The 15,170-nt window shown below is 38.1% G+C and overlaps 3 protein-coding genes across 3 annotated transcripts; 2 read left to right on the forward strand and 1 right to left on the reverse strand.

The window, feature by feature from the left end:
- The first annotated feature begins 1,886 nt into the window (after nt 1-1,886).
- Nucleotides 1,887-3,808, forward strand: LOC135080762 (kappaPI-actitoxin-Avd3d-like). The gene is made up of 5 exons (XM_063975480.1): nt 1,887-1,953; nt 2,095-2,172; nt 2,853-2,918; nt 3,216-3,276; nt 3,605-3,808. The coding sequence occupies exons 3-5, from the start codon at nt 2,858-2,860 to the stop codon at nt 3,735-3,737; spliced, it is 255 nt and encodes an 84-aa protein (XP_063831550.1). The 5' UTR covers nt 1,887-1,953; nt 2,095-2,172; nt 2,853-2,857; the 3' UTR covers nt 3,738-3,808.
- A 549-nt stretch (nt 3,809-4,357) lies between these two features.
- Nucleotides 4,358-10,968, forward strand: LOC135080492 (phosphatidylglycerophosphatase and protein-tyrosine phosphatase 1). The gene is made up of 6 exons (XM_063975126.1): nt 4,358-4,426; nt 4,509-4,655; nt 5,061-5,141; nt 6,306-6,409; nt 7,134-7,266; nt 7,964-10,968. Exons 1-6 carry the CDS (start codon nt 4,424-4,426, stop codon nt 8,084-8,086), a joined length of 591 nt encoding a protein of 196 aa, XP_063831196.1. The 5' UTR covers nt 4,358-4,423; the 3' UTR covers nt 8,087-10,968.
- LOC135080493 (succinate dehydrogenase [ubiquinone] cytochrome b small subunit, mitochondrial) lies at nt 10,142-15,170 on the reverse strand. Its single transcript, XM_063975127.1, has 4 exons — nt 14,994-15,170; nt 13,572-13,708; nt 12,855-13,039; nt 10,142-11,310 (listed from the first exon to the last, which is right to left on the reverse strand). The coding sequence occupies exons 1-4, from the start codon at nt 15,022-15,024 to the stop codon at nt 11,115-11,117; spliced, it is 549 nt and encodes a 182-aa protein (XP_063831197.1). The 5' UTR covers nt 15,025-15,170; the 3' UTR covers nt 10,142-11,114.

The raw sequence follows: 15,170 nt of genomic DNA on the forward strand, positions 1-15,170 counted from the left end.
TTCGATCCAATATTGGAGACGTAGGCTTGCAAAATAAGAGTTAGAGTAGCTGAACGTCGCAAGTAACTTAATAAAAGGTACTTATCTGCTTTAACACTCACATATAAAGCAAATAAGCGATAAAATATGAAGCATATAAAGTTAAAAGATCATATTTCCGAGAAATCTCGCGATATAACCACAGTTATCTGCTATCATTTTCAATAATTGAAACAATAGCCTCCTACGAGCATTGTTCAGCCACAATAGCGCGGCTTATTACGCAAACGCTCGTTAACGTCTCGAACGAGCAGACACTAACTTTATCAACCCACGTCAGTATCTACCGATCTCAGACTCGGTCCCGCACAATCGCCAAAAAAAAAAACGAACGCCCAGATGAATATCTGCGCGCCAAAAAGTTAAACCGAATGATATGACGTTTCCCGCGTTCCTTTTTGAAATGCCCGCGAATTGTCAACCATAGACAACGGCCCATTTGAATACGGACGATTTGAATATAAAGGTCGGCGATTGTCGTCGCCATATATCAACCGGAGGCTTTAAGTCTCGCGAACGCTTTTTGGACACAAATAAGCGTCTGGAAGGTTTGATGTTCGACAGGAGACGCATAATATGGTTCGATTTAGACTCGACGGGCCTACGGACGCGGCACGTTCGCAATAGTTCGCTGAAATACGTGAACCGGCTCGAATGTCCAACCGTTATGTAAATGACGATTTTAAGTGCCGCATTAAAATAATCATTTAAAATATTTATAGCGTGTAAACGCCGATAGTAAGGCGGTAGACACCCACGACAGAGCGCTCGTATCGTCGGACGCCATATTTCATTTGGCCACAATTACAACCATTAAACGGGGCGCAACTCTTTGATATTCCCTTTTTATTTATTGTAGCACTTATTAGGATACTGTGGCATTAATGATGACAGATGAGGCCGGGTATCGCGGCTTAATGCGTTTTATGTCGGTCCCGGATCAGTGTAGTTGTTCGAAAAAAACGAATTACGTAAATTATTTAGTATCGGAACATAATCAGGGAATAGCCTGTCGATAAAGACGGCCCTAAAATAAAATACAGTTTATGTGATGTTACTATTTATAGTGTGAAGTTGAAGATAAACAATGTAATTTAGAATATTTTTAAGACGTTAGACGCGATTCGAATTGGTCTAATAACCGATAACTATTAAATAAATGAGTTTTATAGAGTATTTAATGATCCTTCGTAAAGGCCAATAAAATCAGTCACAGAGATCTTTTTGATTATGCCCAATTCATTATTAATAACCTATGTTTTTCAAACTCTTCTTGACACAATTTCGTCTATCTCAGTATTTATATGTTATTAGTTTCAATTAAATAAGCCGCTATGTCATTTGTGATACAAAGTGCGGTTAAAAATGTCGCAGATAACACTATCTAAGGTTCAGAGGCCGCTAATTGAAAAAAAAAAGGATTTATGTTCGCTTCCTACACTGCTATCTTAATGCTCATTGAAAACATGCAACTATTCTTTTTGTTAACACCAGACAAATGTCTCGCATTAAACGTCCAAATTTAATTATCAACTCATTTATTTTGGAACGCTGACCCCACATTTACTGGGAATCTTAAAAAAGACGATTTATTCACTTCTTTTTCTCAACACGACAAAGTGAGCCCCGTATGTTTTGGTTTCGAAAGAGTCATAGACAAATTAGCACAGATCGAATCTATTTCGAATTTGAATAGCGAACGCGGCGAACGGAAACACGTTGTTTTTACCGCGTTTTAATTAAATTTGAATTCGGAATGTCGTGTGGCGCGCGCCCCCCGCCGCGGTTACAAATGGCTCCGATACATCACCCCGATGATATCTCTTTCAATTTTTGAAAGCAGCTCGGTCGGCTTGGGCACCGAATTAATAAATGGTGGACGTAGAATAAAATTAACCCCACAAGGTGAACAAGGTAAAGTATTAGAATACGATACGAAAGAGTTGAATTACTCAATGACATCTTTTGGAAAAAAGCTTTTCAGTTTTCTTAAAATAATGACGTAGACAAACCGTTTGTTACGTAGTTACTTACTAAATTGTGTTTATTTTTCAGTTGTGTGTGTTCTGCCTAAAAATCGAACCCAGATCCTCCGGGTCAAGAAAGACTGTCTCTAGCTACTGGTTCACTGAGGTGAAGTTTGTAGTAGGTCTAGTCACTAGTGGTAAGACCACCTGCTTCAGACGCAGAGGTCCTGGGTTTGATTCCCAGTGGGGGCAGATTTTTCTGTTCGGTTTTGTTGGTGGTAGGGCTGGTTCTAAGTCCGCCTGGCTAGCTACCACCATCTTATCTAAGTCTGTCGCCATAACAACAATGTTAACAGCATTGTTGTGTTCCGGCAGTTAGAGGTAGATAGCCAGTTCCTCCGTGGTTAAGGATTCCGGGTGAAGCTCGCTTCCACCTTCGGCCTGATCGTCACTTACCATCAGGTGAGATACAGGCCAAGAGCTTCCTAGTTGTGGATAAAAAAGGTACTTAACATAATGTTGAATAAAATTCGAACTATGCACTATTATTGTCTGTGTAGAGTTTTCTGGCCCAACTGGGTTAGACTAACTAATACGAGTTAATGTTGTTTTATTTTGCTATTAACAGATTTGCCTAATTACCTAGTAAAATAATGTACATTATTCAATCTGGCTTAAAAAAATTGGAATTTTCCGACACACCTACTTATATCTTCGTTTTCAATTACATCAACCAATTAGGTAACTTGACTAAATATTTGAATCATTTAATAGATAAGGTAATAGATTCTTAATGTTTTACTCCAAATATTTAAGGCTTGCTTGTTTTTTTCCTGCCCACTGCAGACAAGATGGCGAACAGAAAACTTTGTGCGCTAGTAGTGGTGTTAGGGCTGGTATCGTTAGTTTATGGTGAGCACTTTACTTGTTATAAATATTTAAAACCCATTAAAAATCCTTACTTTCTCTACTTTTAATGTTAATTTTAACACCTGCAGTTGTCACGACTGTTGTCGCGCTGATCATCCGATAACTTGAATGCTATCAACAGGCCGTATTATCACCTTTTGGCATTTAACAACTTCGGATAGTTATATAACTCTACATTTACAGTTATTACTTTAGTCCCTTGAAATAAAACCTACCCAGACCAAATCCTTTGCATATCTTGAAAATATTTTTATACATATAGAAATAATGCATTTACAGGAATCATGAGCGATTGTGAACTACCGAAAGATAAAGGGTCATGTGATGGGCGGTATCGGAGGTGAGCAAAAACTAATTTCTTGCTTAAATTAGATATTTAAAAACACAAATTTAAGAAAACAGTACCAGCACAATTCAAGCTTAACTTAGGCTATAACAAAATTGAGCTAAATTAATAGTAGTGACGCCTGATAGCATACATTTGCAAAGTTTCGTAGTTTCTTGGTTCGTTTTGTTGCGGTTATTCCTGCTATAGGCGTTCACGCCGGATGAATACTGTTAAACGTGTAAACCGAAAACTAATTAATCTGAATTTAACACTTACAAATTACTTGTATATATTTAATACAGATAGTATTAAATAAATTAATAAATAATCCTATTTCCAGCTACTATTTCGACATGAATAGCCGGGAATGCAGGCGATTCATTTGGTCTGGCTGCGGAGGCAACGGCAACAAATTCTTCACCCTGGATGAGTGCCAGTTCGCTTGCCACTACTACATGCGCCTCAAACCGTAACTGCCAACACAACGAGCTTGCTAAGCACTATTAGCCTGTTGCTATTTTGTCATTGTTTTAGATGATTCTCGGACAGACGTATTGACATTATTGATTTCATGAATAAAGTATCTTTTGATGATGTGCATTTTCATTATAAAATAGCTCTGACTCCTTTACTCGCCTAATAACCTAATAATAAAATCATTAAAGTTTCCCAGCAAGAGACTATGATATTTTCGAATAGGTATAAGAAATAATATTACACCATAACATTTCGTGAAACTACAAACCAAGAAAGTATTAGTGATGATGACTATTAAAGGGACTATTGAGAACCCTACATAACCCTAACAATGCCAACAGTCGGAAATCCGACCAAAAACTGTACAATATATAAAGCAAAAATTCATATTAAATAGATTTTAGCATTACTATTATAAATAAAGACATCTCATAAAGTTTAAAGTGAATCGAATACTAAGTAAACAAATTCGATTAACAAAAATTAAACTCTGAACGCACCCATAAAAATCCGATTACAGTGATTTTGGTGGACCGTAGTTAAATTTGACATTGACAGTCGTTTGTCATTCATTCTGTCAATGTCACAGACAGCTGATTCGGTCGTGCGCTGTTTGGTGCGCTGGCTCGTCTGACGAACCCAAATTAATTCGAATCCCCACCACGGAAAACCAGCTTTCACCATGGTATCCGCTTTGAATCATCATTATTTCTCCGTGCGATGCGGCCTCGGCAGGTCTAGAACTAATATAACTGTACTTTCGATAGGGAACGGCGATGTTTGCTCGAGTGACTTTTTACCCCACGTTATTCTACAATGTGATGATGGAGAAGATCACCAGCCGGCGCTGGTATGACAGGATAGATGACACAGTCATCCTCGGCGCGCTGCCTTTCCAGGGAATGACCAATAAGGTGATGATTTTAGGTTATTTACTTACCCTTAAGTTGAGCCAACTGGACTAGTTTAGTGAACTTTTACGAAATTTTCGTCAATGAAATGTTGTGCCCTTAATAATTTAGCCCAATAAAACTATGTTTCACTCATGTTATAACTTTACTAGATCAGATACTTCAGTCAAACTCTTTAATGTTGAGACACAATATTAACAACAATGGGTCAGAGGGTAGATATGACATTATTTTCTTCAAAGCTTTTACAATTAAAATAATTTCATGTTAAATCATTAACATATGTATAAATTTAAAAACAGAATGCCATTATTATGATTTTTAAGGTCATTCTTTTTTGCAAGTAATAATTTTAAATTCAAATTGTTTATTTGTATACCAAATTAATTTATTTAATATTTCTGCCAGTTAAAAGAAGAGGAAAACTTAAAAGGAGTTGTGTCTATGAATGAGTCCTATGAACTGAAGATATTCTCCAATGATGCACAGGTGAGTGCAATTTCATTAATTAGAAATCAAAACTCATGTTGAGTTTAAGTAAGAGGGAATCGCGACACAACAGAAATCAATTGTTACTGCGGTCTATGACTGGAATCAATTTTCCCATGAAGTGAAGATGATTCATGTAACACATTTTGTACCAAGCTCAAGTCCCCAAAAGACAGGACTAGGTTTGGGGACTACTAGTAAGTAACCTGAAATCCTATTAGTATGTACCTTACTTTGTGAACTTATGTAACTAAAGTGTATTTTTCTGGAAATAAAATTTTATTCTTATTCTTATAAAAATGTTACAAATAGTTTCAAAAGTAATAAGTACTTAAAAATCCTCTAACTAAAGCTTTTACAGCTAAAGTGTAAGTAGATGATGCAACACCAATATCTTGCTTTCATACATTAGATAAATGAGATAGGTAAAAAAATCTGCCTGCATAACAATAACTTGTATCTAACGGGAATTTAATAAATCATAAATTATGGGTTATAATTATAATAATTATTATACATGTAACTAATAATTGCTTTTGCAATAGTATGATTTTATACATACCTACATCATAAAATATTCATAAGACACGATAATTCTATAAAACATTTAATGGTACCTAGTACCTAGCCTACATAAAAATTTATTATAAAAAAGTGGTTTTCAAAGCCTACATAAAATTATTGTTACACGTTCTTATGCAGTCCCAAGTGACTGCATAAGAACGTTTGATGATTTGATGGGTTAAGAGCTGTATGTTTTTATTATCTTGACAAATATAAGGCTTAGTACAATCAATTTTAAAATATAAAAAATGTACCTATGCTATTCTAAATACAAAGCTTGTCAATACATATTTCTCAGTATGATTCCCATGTACCTACTCTAATTGTTTATGCCAATTGCAACGTAAAGCACAAACATTAGTTAACTTGCATCATCAATTCACAAGTTTACACATGGCGCAGGCTGTGATTGCATATCACACGTTCAAACTACAATTGATTATAATATTTTATTCTAATAGAATCCCATTCCCATATCATGATTCCCTACAATGCCCAGCTTGCCTACCCATTTTTAATGCTTTGTAGGTACCCTATGTTAAGAAACCCTGCCATTTTAATATCTGTCACACATCATTGACCTCTGTCCATTAACTTTAGAAATGGCGGGAACACGGAGTCGAGTTCCTTCAACTGGCGACTACGGACATCTTCGAGACGCCGGACCAGGAAAAACTGTATGAAGGAGTCAAGTTCATCAACAGGTAAATGGCATTTCTGAAGAAGCATCTGTTTATACTGCATTTAGCATTAGGTACTATCATTTAACATAATAAGGAACCAACATAGATATGATCACCACAGAAACATTTGAATGGCTCTATACTGTACCTACCTATCATAATTTGAATTAAAGGTCCCATTTCTGTTTACTTTGCTGTGCATAGAGTCACATTACTGGTATCATCATTATCATCCCCTTAATACAAAGTTACAAACTATAAATCCGAAATCGCTTCGCTCCGGCGTTTTATTGTGTAGTTACTACACGAGAAGCGAATTCGAAACTGTCACGAAGAGTACTTTGTCTAGACCCTCAGGTCATTTGTTTCCACTACAGTAAGCCTCCAATGAGGGCTATCGTTTTTATACTTAACAGTTGGCACCCCTGGCGATTGACAGGACCTTACTCTACAGTGGCGCCATCTTGATGAGTGCAAATGCGATAGTCCTCCTACCACTTTAGCGCTCACCAGTTGGTGCCACTGTCTTCGCTACTAGTAAGTGACAGGACCTTACTCTACAGTGGCGCTAACTGGTGAGCGCTAAAACGATAGCCCTCATTCAGCAGAGGTAAATTCATGGCAGCTGCTTATCGGGAAATGTGGAAATGATTGGGGAAGGCCTATGTTCAGCAGTGGACGTGCTGTGGCTGAAATAATGATGATGATCATGAAATACATGACAAGCTACACCCTTCTTTCGTAGGTTCCTGCCGGTTGGCGCGAAGTTAACCGGCGTGTCGACTGAAGCGGCGCAGTTGAACAGCGGCAGCGTGTACGTGCACTGCAAGGCGGGCCGCACGCGCAGCGCCACGCTAGTCGGCTGCTACCTTATGCTGGTGAGTAGATAATATGCACGTTGCTTTTATGGCGGAATACCTTTGTATTTGTAGTAGTGCTGATTCTATATCCGTCGGCCGTTTGGTTTAGTGGTTCGAAACGGACTACTATTCCGGAGGTAGCGGGTTCGATTCCCGCACAGTACAAACATTTGTGTGCATGAACATATTTGTTTGTATTGGACTGGGTAGAATATATTTACAAAAAAAAAGTATTTAAGCATGTTTATATCCGTTGTCTAGTACCCATAGTATAAACTTTGCTTAGTTTGGGACTAGAAGCGCAGTGTAAAATGTCCAAGGATATTTATTAAATTTATTTATTTATACATGATACATAAACTCTGACACGTGGTTCGTCGTGAGTTCGTTTTAGCCAAAGGACCGCTGGACAAGGGCTTCCCTCAAGTATTTCCTCAACGACCGGTCCTGCGCTGGATGGATGCGGGATTCAAGTGTTTCCTCCAACCTTTACCCTATCGTCGGTCCACCGAGTGGAAGACATGTCGATTGCATCATCCGACCCGTGGCCCCTACTCAAGAACTGCCCCAATGACCTTAGATTTCTACGAGCTTTATACCCCGCCCACTGCCTCTCACAAGGTTTGACAACTGTGGGCTGTGAAGGTTATTTAATAATAGTCATAATCCATGATAAGTTATCGAAAAATCTTATTGTAACAAATTTTGTCTGCAGAAAAACGGGTGGTCACCGAAAGAAGCAGTGGAATACATGCGAGAGCGCAGACCGCACATCTTGCTGCACACCAAGCAGTGGGAGGCGCTTAGTATATTCCACTCGCGGCACGTCAAGCCCTAGCCTTACGGTAGGCCGCGGTCTGAATGCCAGCGGGACAGTTTATTGCTGAATTTTATAAACGTAAGATTTTTATCGATACTTATGACAAATGTGTGCCACATCCCTATTCCATTCTTTGTTACTTTCCTTATTGCATGAAATCTGAATTTGACAAACGTGAGCTTTTTATCGATAATAAAACGCACACCCATCCCTATTCCATCCATATTCCCTCTTGTAATATAACAAAACAAAGTAATTTTCAATATTTTGAGATTTTTTCTTCAATTTAATGAATGTTATGTAGTGATGTACAAGGCTCGAGGCTTCCGAGTCCTTTTGCCGAGAGCTCAGAGTCGTTTACAGGGCTCGCCTCGTTTGTATGTATGTAAGATTGATTTTGCTTTGTTCTTCATTTGTGATGGTGTTGAGTATTGGGTATAATAATATGTCGATATAATTATCGATGAACTAATTCGTCATGGAATATTATTTTGTCCCTTTGGCATTCAGACTGTAACATATTAGGTATTTTAATTAAGTAGGCGACGAATCTACCAAATACAATACAGGTCGTGGATATCTTGTCACTCCAAAACGTGCTCTTCTAGTTTAACATTAAGGACTGCGTTTTTATTTCAAAGTGCAAATGCATTTGTAGTGCCTGAGGGTGTATATTTATTATTGTAATAAAATCAGTGGTCCCTTCTTTATCACAGCAGATGCCGATGTAAAGACGAAAGCACATCAGAATTTACAGTTTTTTTTATCCAGTTTTATTGCGAAATAGCCTTTATTACAACTACAATAAGATGCCAGTGTTTATCTTGACCGTACCGTCGTCTCTACATGAGTGTAATCTACAACCCAATCGAATTAACTGCGCACTTGGCAGTCGTGACGTCACATCGACGCTCTGTTACGGAGCGAACTCGGTGAAGTGTGCGGGTGAGTAGAGTCGCATTCCAGCGAGGTACGCAGTTAATTCGATCGGGTGATACTAAGAACTACGCAGTCGATATTGTAACAAAAATGTGTAGTCAGACACCATCTGATGAAGAATTTCAGTTACCTTGTAAAAGTTTCTTTGAAAATGAAGTCTAAAAATATTCTTAGTTAATCTATTGGTTTACTTACAATCACATTACGGGTTTTAAGTATATTACAGATAGTAAAATATTTTATTTCAAAAGTGATTGCCTTATGAATTTTTATCGTAATATTTAACGATTATTTAAAAGAAGTCATGCACATACACAAAAGTCTGGTTGTATAGAAATATTATGTTGTTTTAGTTTTTATTCACGAATATTATGGAGTAGGTAGGTAAATTATTTAGATATATTTCTATTTGTTATGTATTTATTGAATAAACAACTAATTTATAATCGGATATAAATACAACTTGTTTTTTAATCAACGTTTTTCTATTATTTACCTTTATTATTAAATTTTACATAGGTATACCTTATCGTTAGGTATTCATTTAATATCATTATCTTTAGTTTTGGGACCAGACAGATATTCAATTACAAAGATTTTTTTTTTCAGTATGCATTAAGACAAATCACAGGAAAGCACTTGGGTTTTCGACATCTTTTCGAGTTATAATGCGGGCCAAAGATTTGTATTAATATGTATGAGCTGTTGTACTAAGTATGTATGTAAATGTGACAAACACGCATTATAATAGCTATCGCTGATCTGCTGATTCCACGATAAACTTAGAACTTTGAGGAGCTATTTGTGTGCCGGTTATTGTGTGTTATCCTCGTCTTATCTCTGGTTAGTCGTAATGAGGATGAATGGATCTTGTGTTTTGTTCCAATTATGTAAGTAGGATGAGCATAGGTATTATTATTATGTTAATAGTATTGCACAAGTCCTATTGGTATATATCCCCTCTGTATCAGGCTCTTTATCGTAGTTTTCCCTTATTCAATTATAATGGTAATATTTTGAACTTCATTAACTCTTATTTAAAAGAATTTTTGATTTAACAGAAACGTTCTGGCTATTAACCTCGGTCCTGCAGTAATTGGCGATCATTAACAAGATATAAATAAAAGCCATAAATTGAACTAAAACTTTTAATTCATAATTCTAACAATAAATTATTCACAAAGATCCACCCGTGATACTTTCACAGCGCATACAATAAATAGCGAAATCAACGGCACAACTAACTCGGTAATACTTTAGAAAATTTTCTAATCGTGTAAATTGTGCTTTATTAAGTACCTGATATTCTTAATATCTTCTAAATGGCCAGACTTTTATAACTAATTCATTGTCAAATGAAATTTCAGGTACACAGTTACCTTATTGAGATGAAGTTGTCCATGTTTTTGAAAAAACATCCGCAAATATACAAAAATCTGGCACACCACGCAGCTTGGATATTGACACACATAATGTTACATTGTCATAAAGTAAAAACGAGACATTGCCAGCAACGTTAAATCCTTAAAAAATACCTAAAATACATCGCGTATGTAAAAAAATACACTTATTGTCTTCAAGCTGTGCCAGCATTGCCGACCTTATTGCAATGGCTTAAAGCTCAAATAAAAATGGTAACCTCAATTATCATTACAATATAATACAAAAACAATCGTTTTGGAATCTCATATCTTGAATATTATACAGGATCCAACCGTCTCGATAATATCGTTTCTAAATATTTACATCTCAGCCTCTTATTGTGTGAAGATGTTACAAGAAATTGCATCTTTGTGCTCAATCAATCACCAGTTAAAATTATCTGTACATGATAACATACTATTTCTATAGTACTTTATTCACTCATTGAACAGAATAATTTACTCCAACTGGTGAGTTCAAATACGATAGTTGAAGAATTTAGAACCATAGTGACACATATTTTTCTTGTATTAAAAGTTCCACAAGTATGAAGAGCAAACATACCAAACTTTTCCAAAAAGTTCAAAATACGACTTAGGCCACTACCGCCCTACCTTCTCCAACTAAGCTCCGCCCCAAATTCTTGTAACCAATCACCGTGCGTCAATATCCTCGCCGTTCGAATCTACGCTTTATTCCCGGAGCGCACGGCCCAGAGTTGCCTGACCGCGTTGCAGATGCCGACGTCATGCGTGATGACGTAGAACAGTCCCCCTAAAGTTGCTATGGAGACGAGCCACACGAGAGCGATCGCCAGCTTTGGGATCAGTGGCCCGAAGATGCTGGCGCGGACGTAATCAACAGCGATCGCCTCCAGGCCCCTGGAATGGTAACAAGGTTTAGTCTACTTGATTAAAGGGTAGTGGTACACTATAGACAATTGACATACTTTTTATCGGGTTTTAAAACGCGAGAATATGAGCGTACGGATGACTACAAGGACAGTGAAATCATCAAGTCACTTTCAGGGCTAGAATGAAAGGTTGTCTTGGAATTTTTGGATAGGTATTGGTGTAACCACTAAATGTGAGGTCCACACAAATAACGAGCAAAGATATGTTGATGAAGCCGCGGGTAGAATAATCAGTGCATCCTAACCTCAAAATATTCAAGCTACATACCTACTTTTAATGATTATCCAATTTTTAACTATCTTGGTAACAACTAAAAACTATTGAACTACTATACTTTTTGTTTACTTATCGATCTAGTAGGACCACTACCGCCTTATAAAAACTTGATATACGCATCTCATTGTTAAGAAGCAGATACCAAGATTACAGTCCTATTCTACCTCTCACACATCAACACTAAGGCTGGTTTTAATGTCACGCGGACTGTCAGTGCGGATCGCTCCGCGCAGCCGATCTGTATGAACTGCTAGGGAGCGAGCGGTTCCTCCGGACCGCATTACTCTAAAACGCTCCCTAGAAGTTCATAAAAATTGGCCGTGCGGAGCGGGTCCGCACCGGACGGTCCGCGTGACACTAAAACCAGCCTAATCCAACAACCAAAGCTACTACAAAACGATATTAACCGCCTCAGGCACCGACGGCGGGGGCGGCGCCTGTTTCGGCTGGACCGGCTTGGGCTTCCTCATGTTCCTCCAAATCCTCCAGAAGGCACGACACAGCCCGATGTCGTTGAAGATCAGGTAGAACAGCCCGCCCATCATGAGGACTGTGAGCGCGTATACTATGCCCATAGCGACCTTTGGGATCATCGGCCCGAAGAGTAGGACCCTGATGTATTCCACCACACACGCTTCCAGGCCCCTGGGGATGGGATGGGTTAGGAAGGAGGGACTTGTGGTGTATTCTAGCTAGTTGAAGGAAGGTGACATCTACTAAATTTGAAAAGGAAGATAGGACACTTATCCAGTTGGCATATGGATTTCCACCCGCGACTTCTTCAATTTATCTACCAGTGTCCGAGTTAGACCCAAACCAGAGTAAATACAAATGAGTAGGTCATCAACATTTAGCGTTGATTAGCGGTGAGTTGCCCCAAATTTTGTCAGTGTGTGCGTGCGCGCCGCATACGTATTGGCGCGCGCTCACATACAAACCGCGCTCGGTGCGTTTCTATGAAGATGACCTACTCATGCTAGGTGATCAATGTTTCACTGATTATAATACAAAGATCAGCGCAAGTTCGCAGGGCGTTATTCTGACGCCTACGTGGATAGGGCTAGCGACTAATCCAATACCTGGACTATGAAAGGGTTGAGACCACCTGTAAGTCAAAAAACAGCACAAACCTACAAAGAATATAATGATACTGACCAGAAACTACACTACTGCTGAAAGGTTTGGTTGGGCCCTGACTTACTGAAACCTGCAAAAAATATCACCATGGAACTCACCAGAAGCTATGCGCCGTGATCAGTATAGCCAGCAGCGAGTCGAACAGCTTGTTGGGCATCAGCAAGCCGAGTGGGATGAGCGGCACCAGCGCTGCTGACGTGGCCTTTTCTATCACCCACAGCTTGGAGTGGTCGTGCGGCTTCTCCGCGGATAAAGCCACGGAGCTAGTGCGGAATGAGCGCACCTGGAATTTCAAATATTTGTTTTGTAGCAAAAGGTGTCGCTCTTTCTATTAGGGACTCCGTAATGGCGATCCTTCCGGGAGGCGTGTGGCTGCCTCGCAATCGTAAACATTGGCAGCCCTGCCGTGTCGAAAGAGAGTAACCTATCTCAATCTCAAACTTGTGTATTTGGCCCAGCCAGTCCGACTCTATGTATTCAGTGGAGGACAAATTTTAATGTCCCGTCTTTGATGCTTGTTGCTACCTTCTGCCAGTCCTGGATCTGTCCGCCTAGGGGCGGCAGATTTCAGATGACGCTTACTCGATTTCAGAAGATAAAAGTTAAATAAAGATACAACCCCACCCTAGCCTACGGGCGGCAAAACTGTAAATCCGCCACTGCCTACTGCTTCTACTGTACAAACTTAAGCTGCCAGTCATGTCGTGCTAAGTCGCACAACAATTCTAGTGGCTGGATTCACGCAACGTACTACCTCAAGAAAAAACAGCCTCCCGCGATATAAAGCTGCTGAAAGTGACGCCTAGTGCACTTACAGAGTCCAAAATGGGCGTCTTCGACTCCTTGGCCGCCAAACTCTTAACACAGAGGGCGCTGGCGGCGTTGCGATGCGCGAGCGCAGACTGCGTGGCAAAGCGCATCAGCTGTTGGCCGAACACGCGGTTTGTGCATGCTGGAAAAACAAATATTTTTCTTAGCTTCATAAAACTATGAAAACTTTTTTGCAGTCCTAATTCTAAAAAAGTTTTAAAGGTAGTTTTTTTTATTTGATTTGAATTTATAGTTATTTTTAGCCCATCTGCCACTTCCTAATACATATTTACAATTAGCTTTTGCCCGCGGCTTCACCTGCTTGAAATTTAGTTTGTCACAGATCGTCATAAATTATAGCCTATGTTATTCTGGGTTATAAACAATAATACTGTAAAGTTTCATCAAAATCCATTCAGTATTTTTTGCGTGAAAGAGTAACAAACATCCAGACATCCAAACTTTCGCATTTATAATATTAGTAGGATTTTGATACTTTACATTTTTACATAACATTATTTTATAAATATTGCTTTAATCTTACTAGATAGATCAACCAGAGATGCATTATGCCTAATAACTCAACTTGCATAAAATTGTAAAATTAAACAAATAACTTTAATTACTAGCACTGCTTCAAATATTATTAGTCAAAGGCAGAATACTGGGTTGCATAATATGGTGACATGCTGTATTAATGTTTCCACTGCTATAGCAAAGTAAACAACAAATAGAACAATAAATAATTATGAGTATAATATTATATCTATCTACAACCAATTTGTATAGGATGTGAGATAGCTTTTTTGGGATGTTAGAAATGTTAGCAATTGTTGTACACTAGTATTGACTTCAAAATCTATTCAATTAAAACATTCAGATGTTCAGAACTATAGGATGCTTAATGTATTTTTTAATATTAGTGACAATATTAATCCCTCAAGACCCAAGACCTAAAAGAAGTAATTTGTTAATGAAATTTTATAAGTTATACACCAACTTGGGTACCATAACTTCAAATAAATTGTGAATAAACTTGCCCCAAAATGTTGTGGGATAGAGGCCAGAGAGGAGAGGTTAACAAGAACCAAATTATACCTAGTTTGTCTACTGTGTAAGTATGTAGAAAGAAATTGATAAAACATTGTAAGACCAATTTACTAAAGTAATTTTTGCCACTAATACTAAACTATAACATTTACCATGGAACCTTAAGGAACTAAATATTTACAAAAAAAACATAACCTAGATGAGGCCCACTTTAGTTCTATAGACATTCCGTGCTGTTCCTATGAAGCATTACAACCAGCTAAGATCGTTAGTTATATTTATAACGTGCAAAAAAGCTAAATACAGCTATAATTTAAATAATAACAACAATGTTATGTAATGAATGGTTAGAAAGAAATACGTGTACAGAATTTTACCTGAAGAACGTGCAAACATTGAGAATGCCATTGTGAGAAATAAGAGTCTGGAAAAAACACACGCGAAGATAATAAAATAGTATTTTCTAAATAAACTTCCAAGCTGAGAACTCTAGATTTTTTCGAAATTCGCGAATTTTGACAGATAGGACGAGACAAGACAAATGTGACAGGTTG

The sequence above is a fragment of the Ostrinia nubilalis genome, chromosome 18 (assembly GCF_963855985.1).
Source record: "Ostrinia nubilalis chromosome 18, ilOstNubi1.1, whole genome shotgun sequence".
NCBI lineage: Eukaryota > Metazoa > Arthropoda > Insecta > Lepidoptera > Crambidae > Ostrinia > Ostrinia nubilalis.

What these genes read in the sequence shown, in the direction of transcription:
- LOC135080762 (XM_063975480.1), top strand. Translation starts at nt 2,858, where the DNA reads ATGGCGAACAGAAAACTTTGTGCGCTAGTAGTGGTGTTAGGGCTGGTA. An exon ending in GCTGGTATCGTTAGTTTATG is followed by an intron (nt 2,919 to 3,215) that starts GTGAGCACTTTA and finishes ATGCATTTACAG; the next exon opens with GAATCATGAGCGATTGTGAA. An exon ending in TGTGATGGGCGGTATCGGAG is followed by an intron (nt 3,277 to 3,604) that starts GTGAGCAAAAAC and finishes TCCTATTTCCAG; the next exon opens with CTACTATTTCGACATGAATA.
- LOC135080492 (XM_063975126.1), top strand. An exon ending in GGAGTCAAGTTCATCAACAG is followed by an intron (nt 6,410 to 7,133) that starts GTAAATGGCATT and finishes CTTCTTTCGTAG; the next exon opens with GTTCCTGCCGGTTGGCGCGA. An exon ending in TCGGCTGCTACCTTATGCTG is followed by an intron (nt 7,267 to 7,963) that starts GTGAGTAGATAA and finishes TTTTGTCTGCAG; the next exon opens with AAAAACGGGTGGTCACCGAA.
- LOC135080493 (XM_063975127.1), bottom strand. Translation starts at nt 15,024, where the DNA reads ATGGCATTCTCAATGTTTGCACGTTCTTCAG. An exon ending in AATGTTTGCACGTTCTTCAG is followed by an intron (nt 13,709 to 14,993) that starts GTAAAATTCTGT and finishes TTGTTTTTCCAG; the next exon opens with CATGCACAAACCGCGTGTTC. An exon ending in ATCACGGCGCATAGCTTCTG is followed by an intron (nt 11,311 to 12,854) that starts GTGAGTTCCATG and finishes TTACCATTCCAG; the next exon opens with GGGCCTGGAGGCGATCGCTG.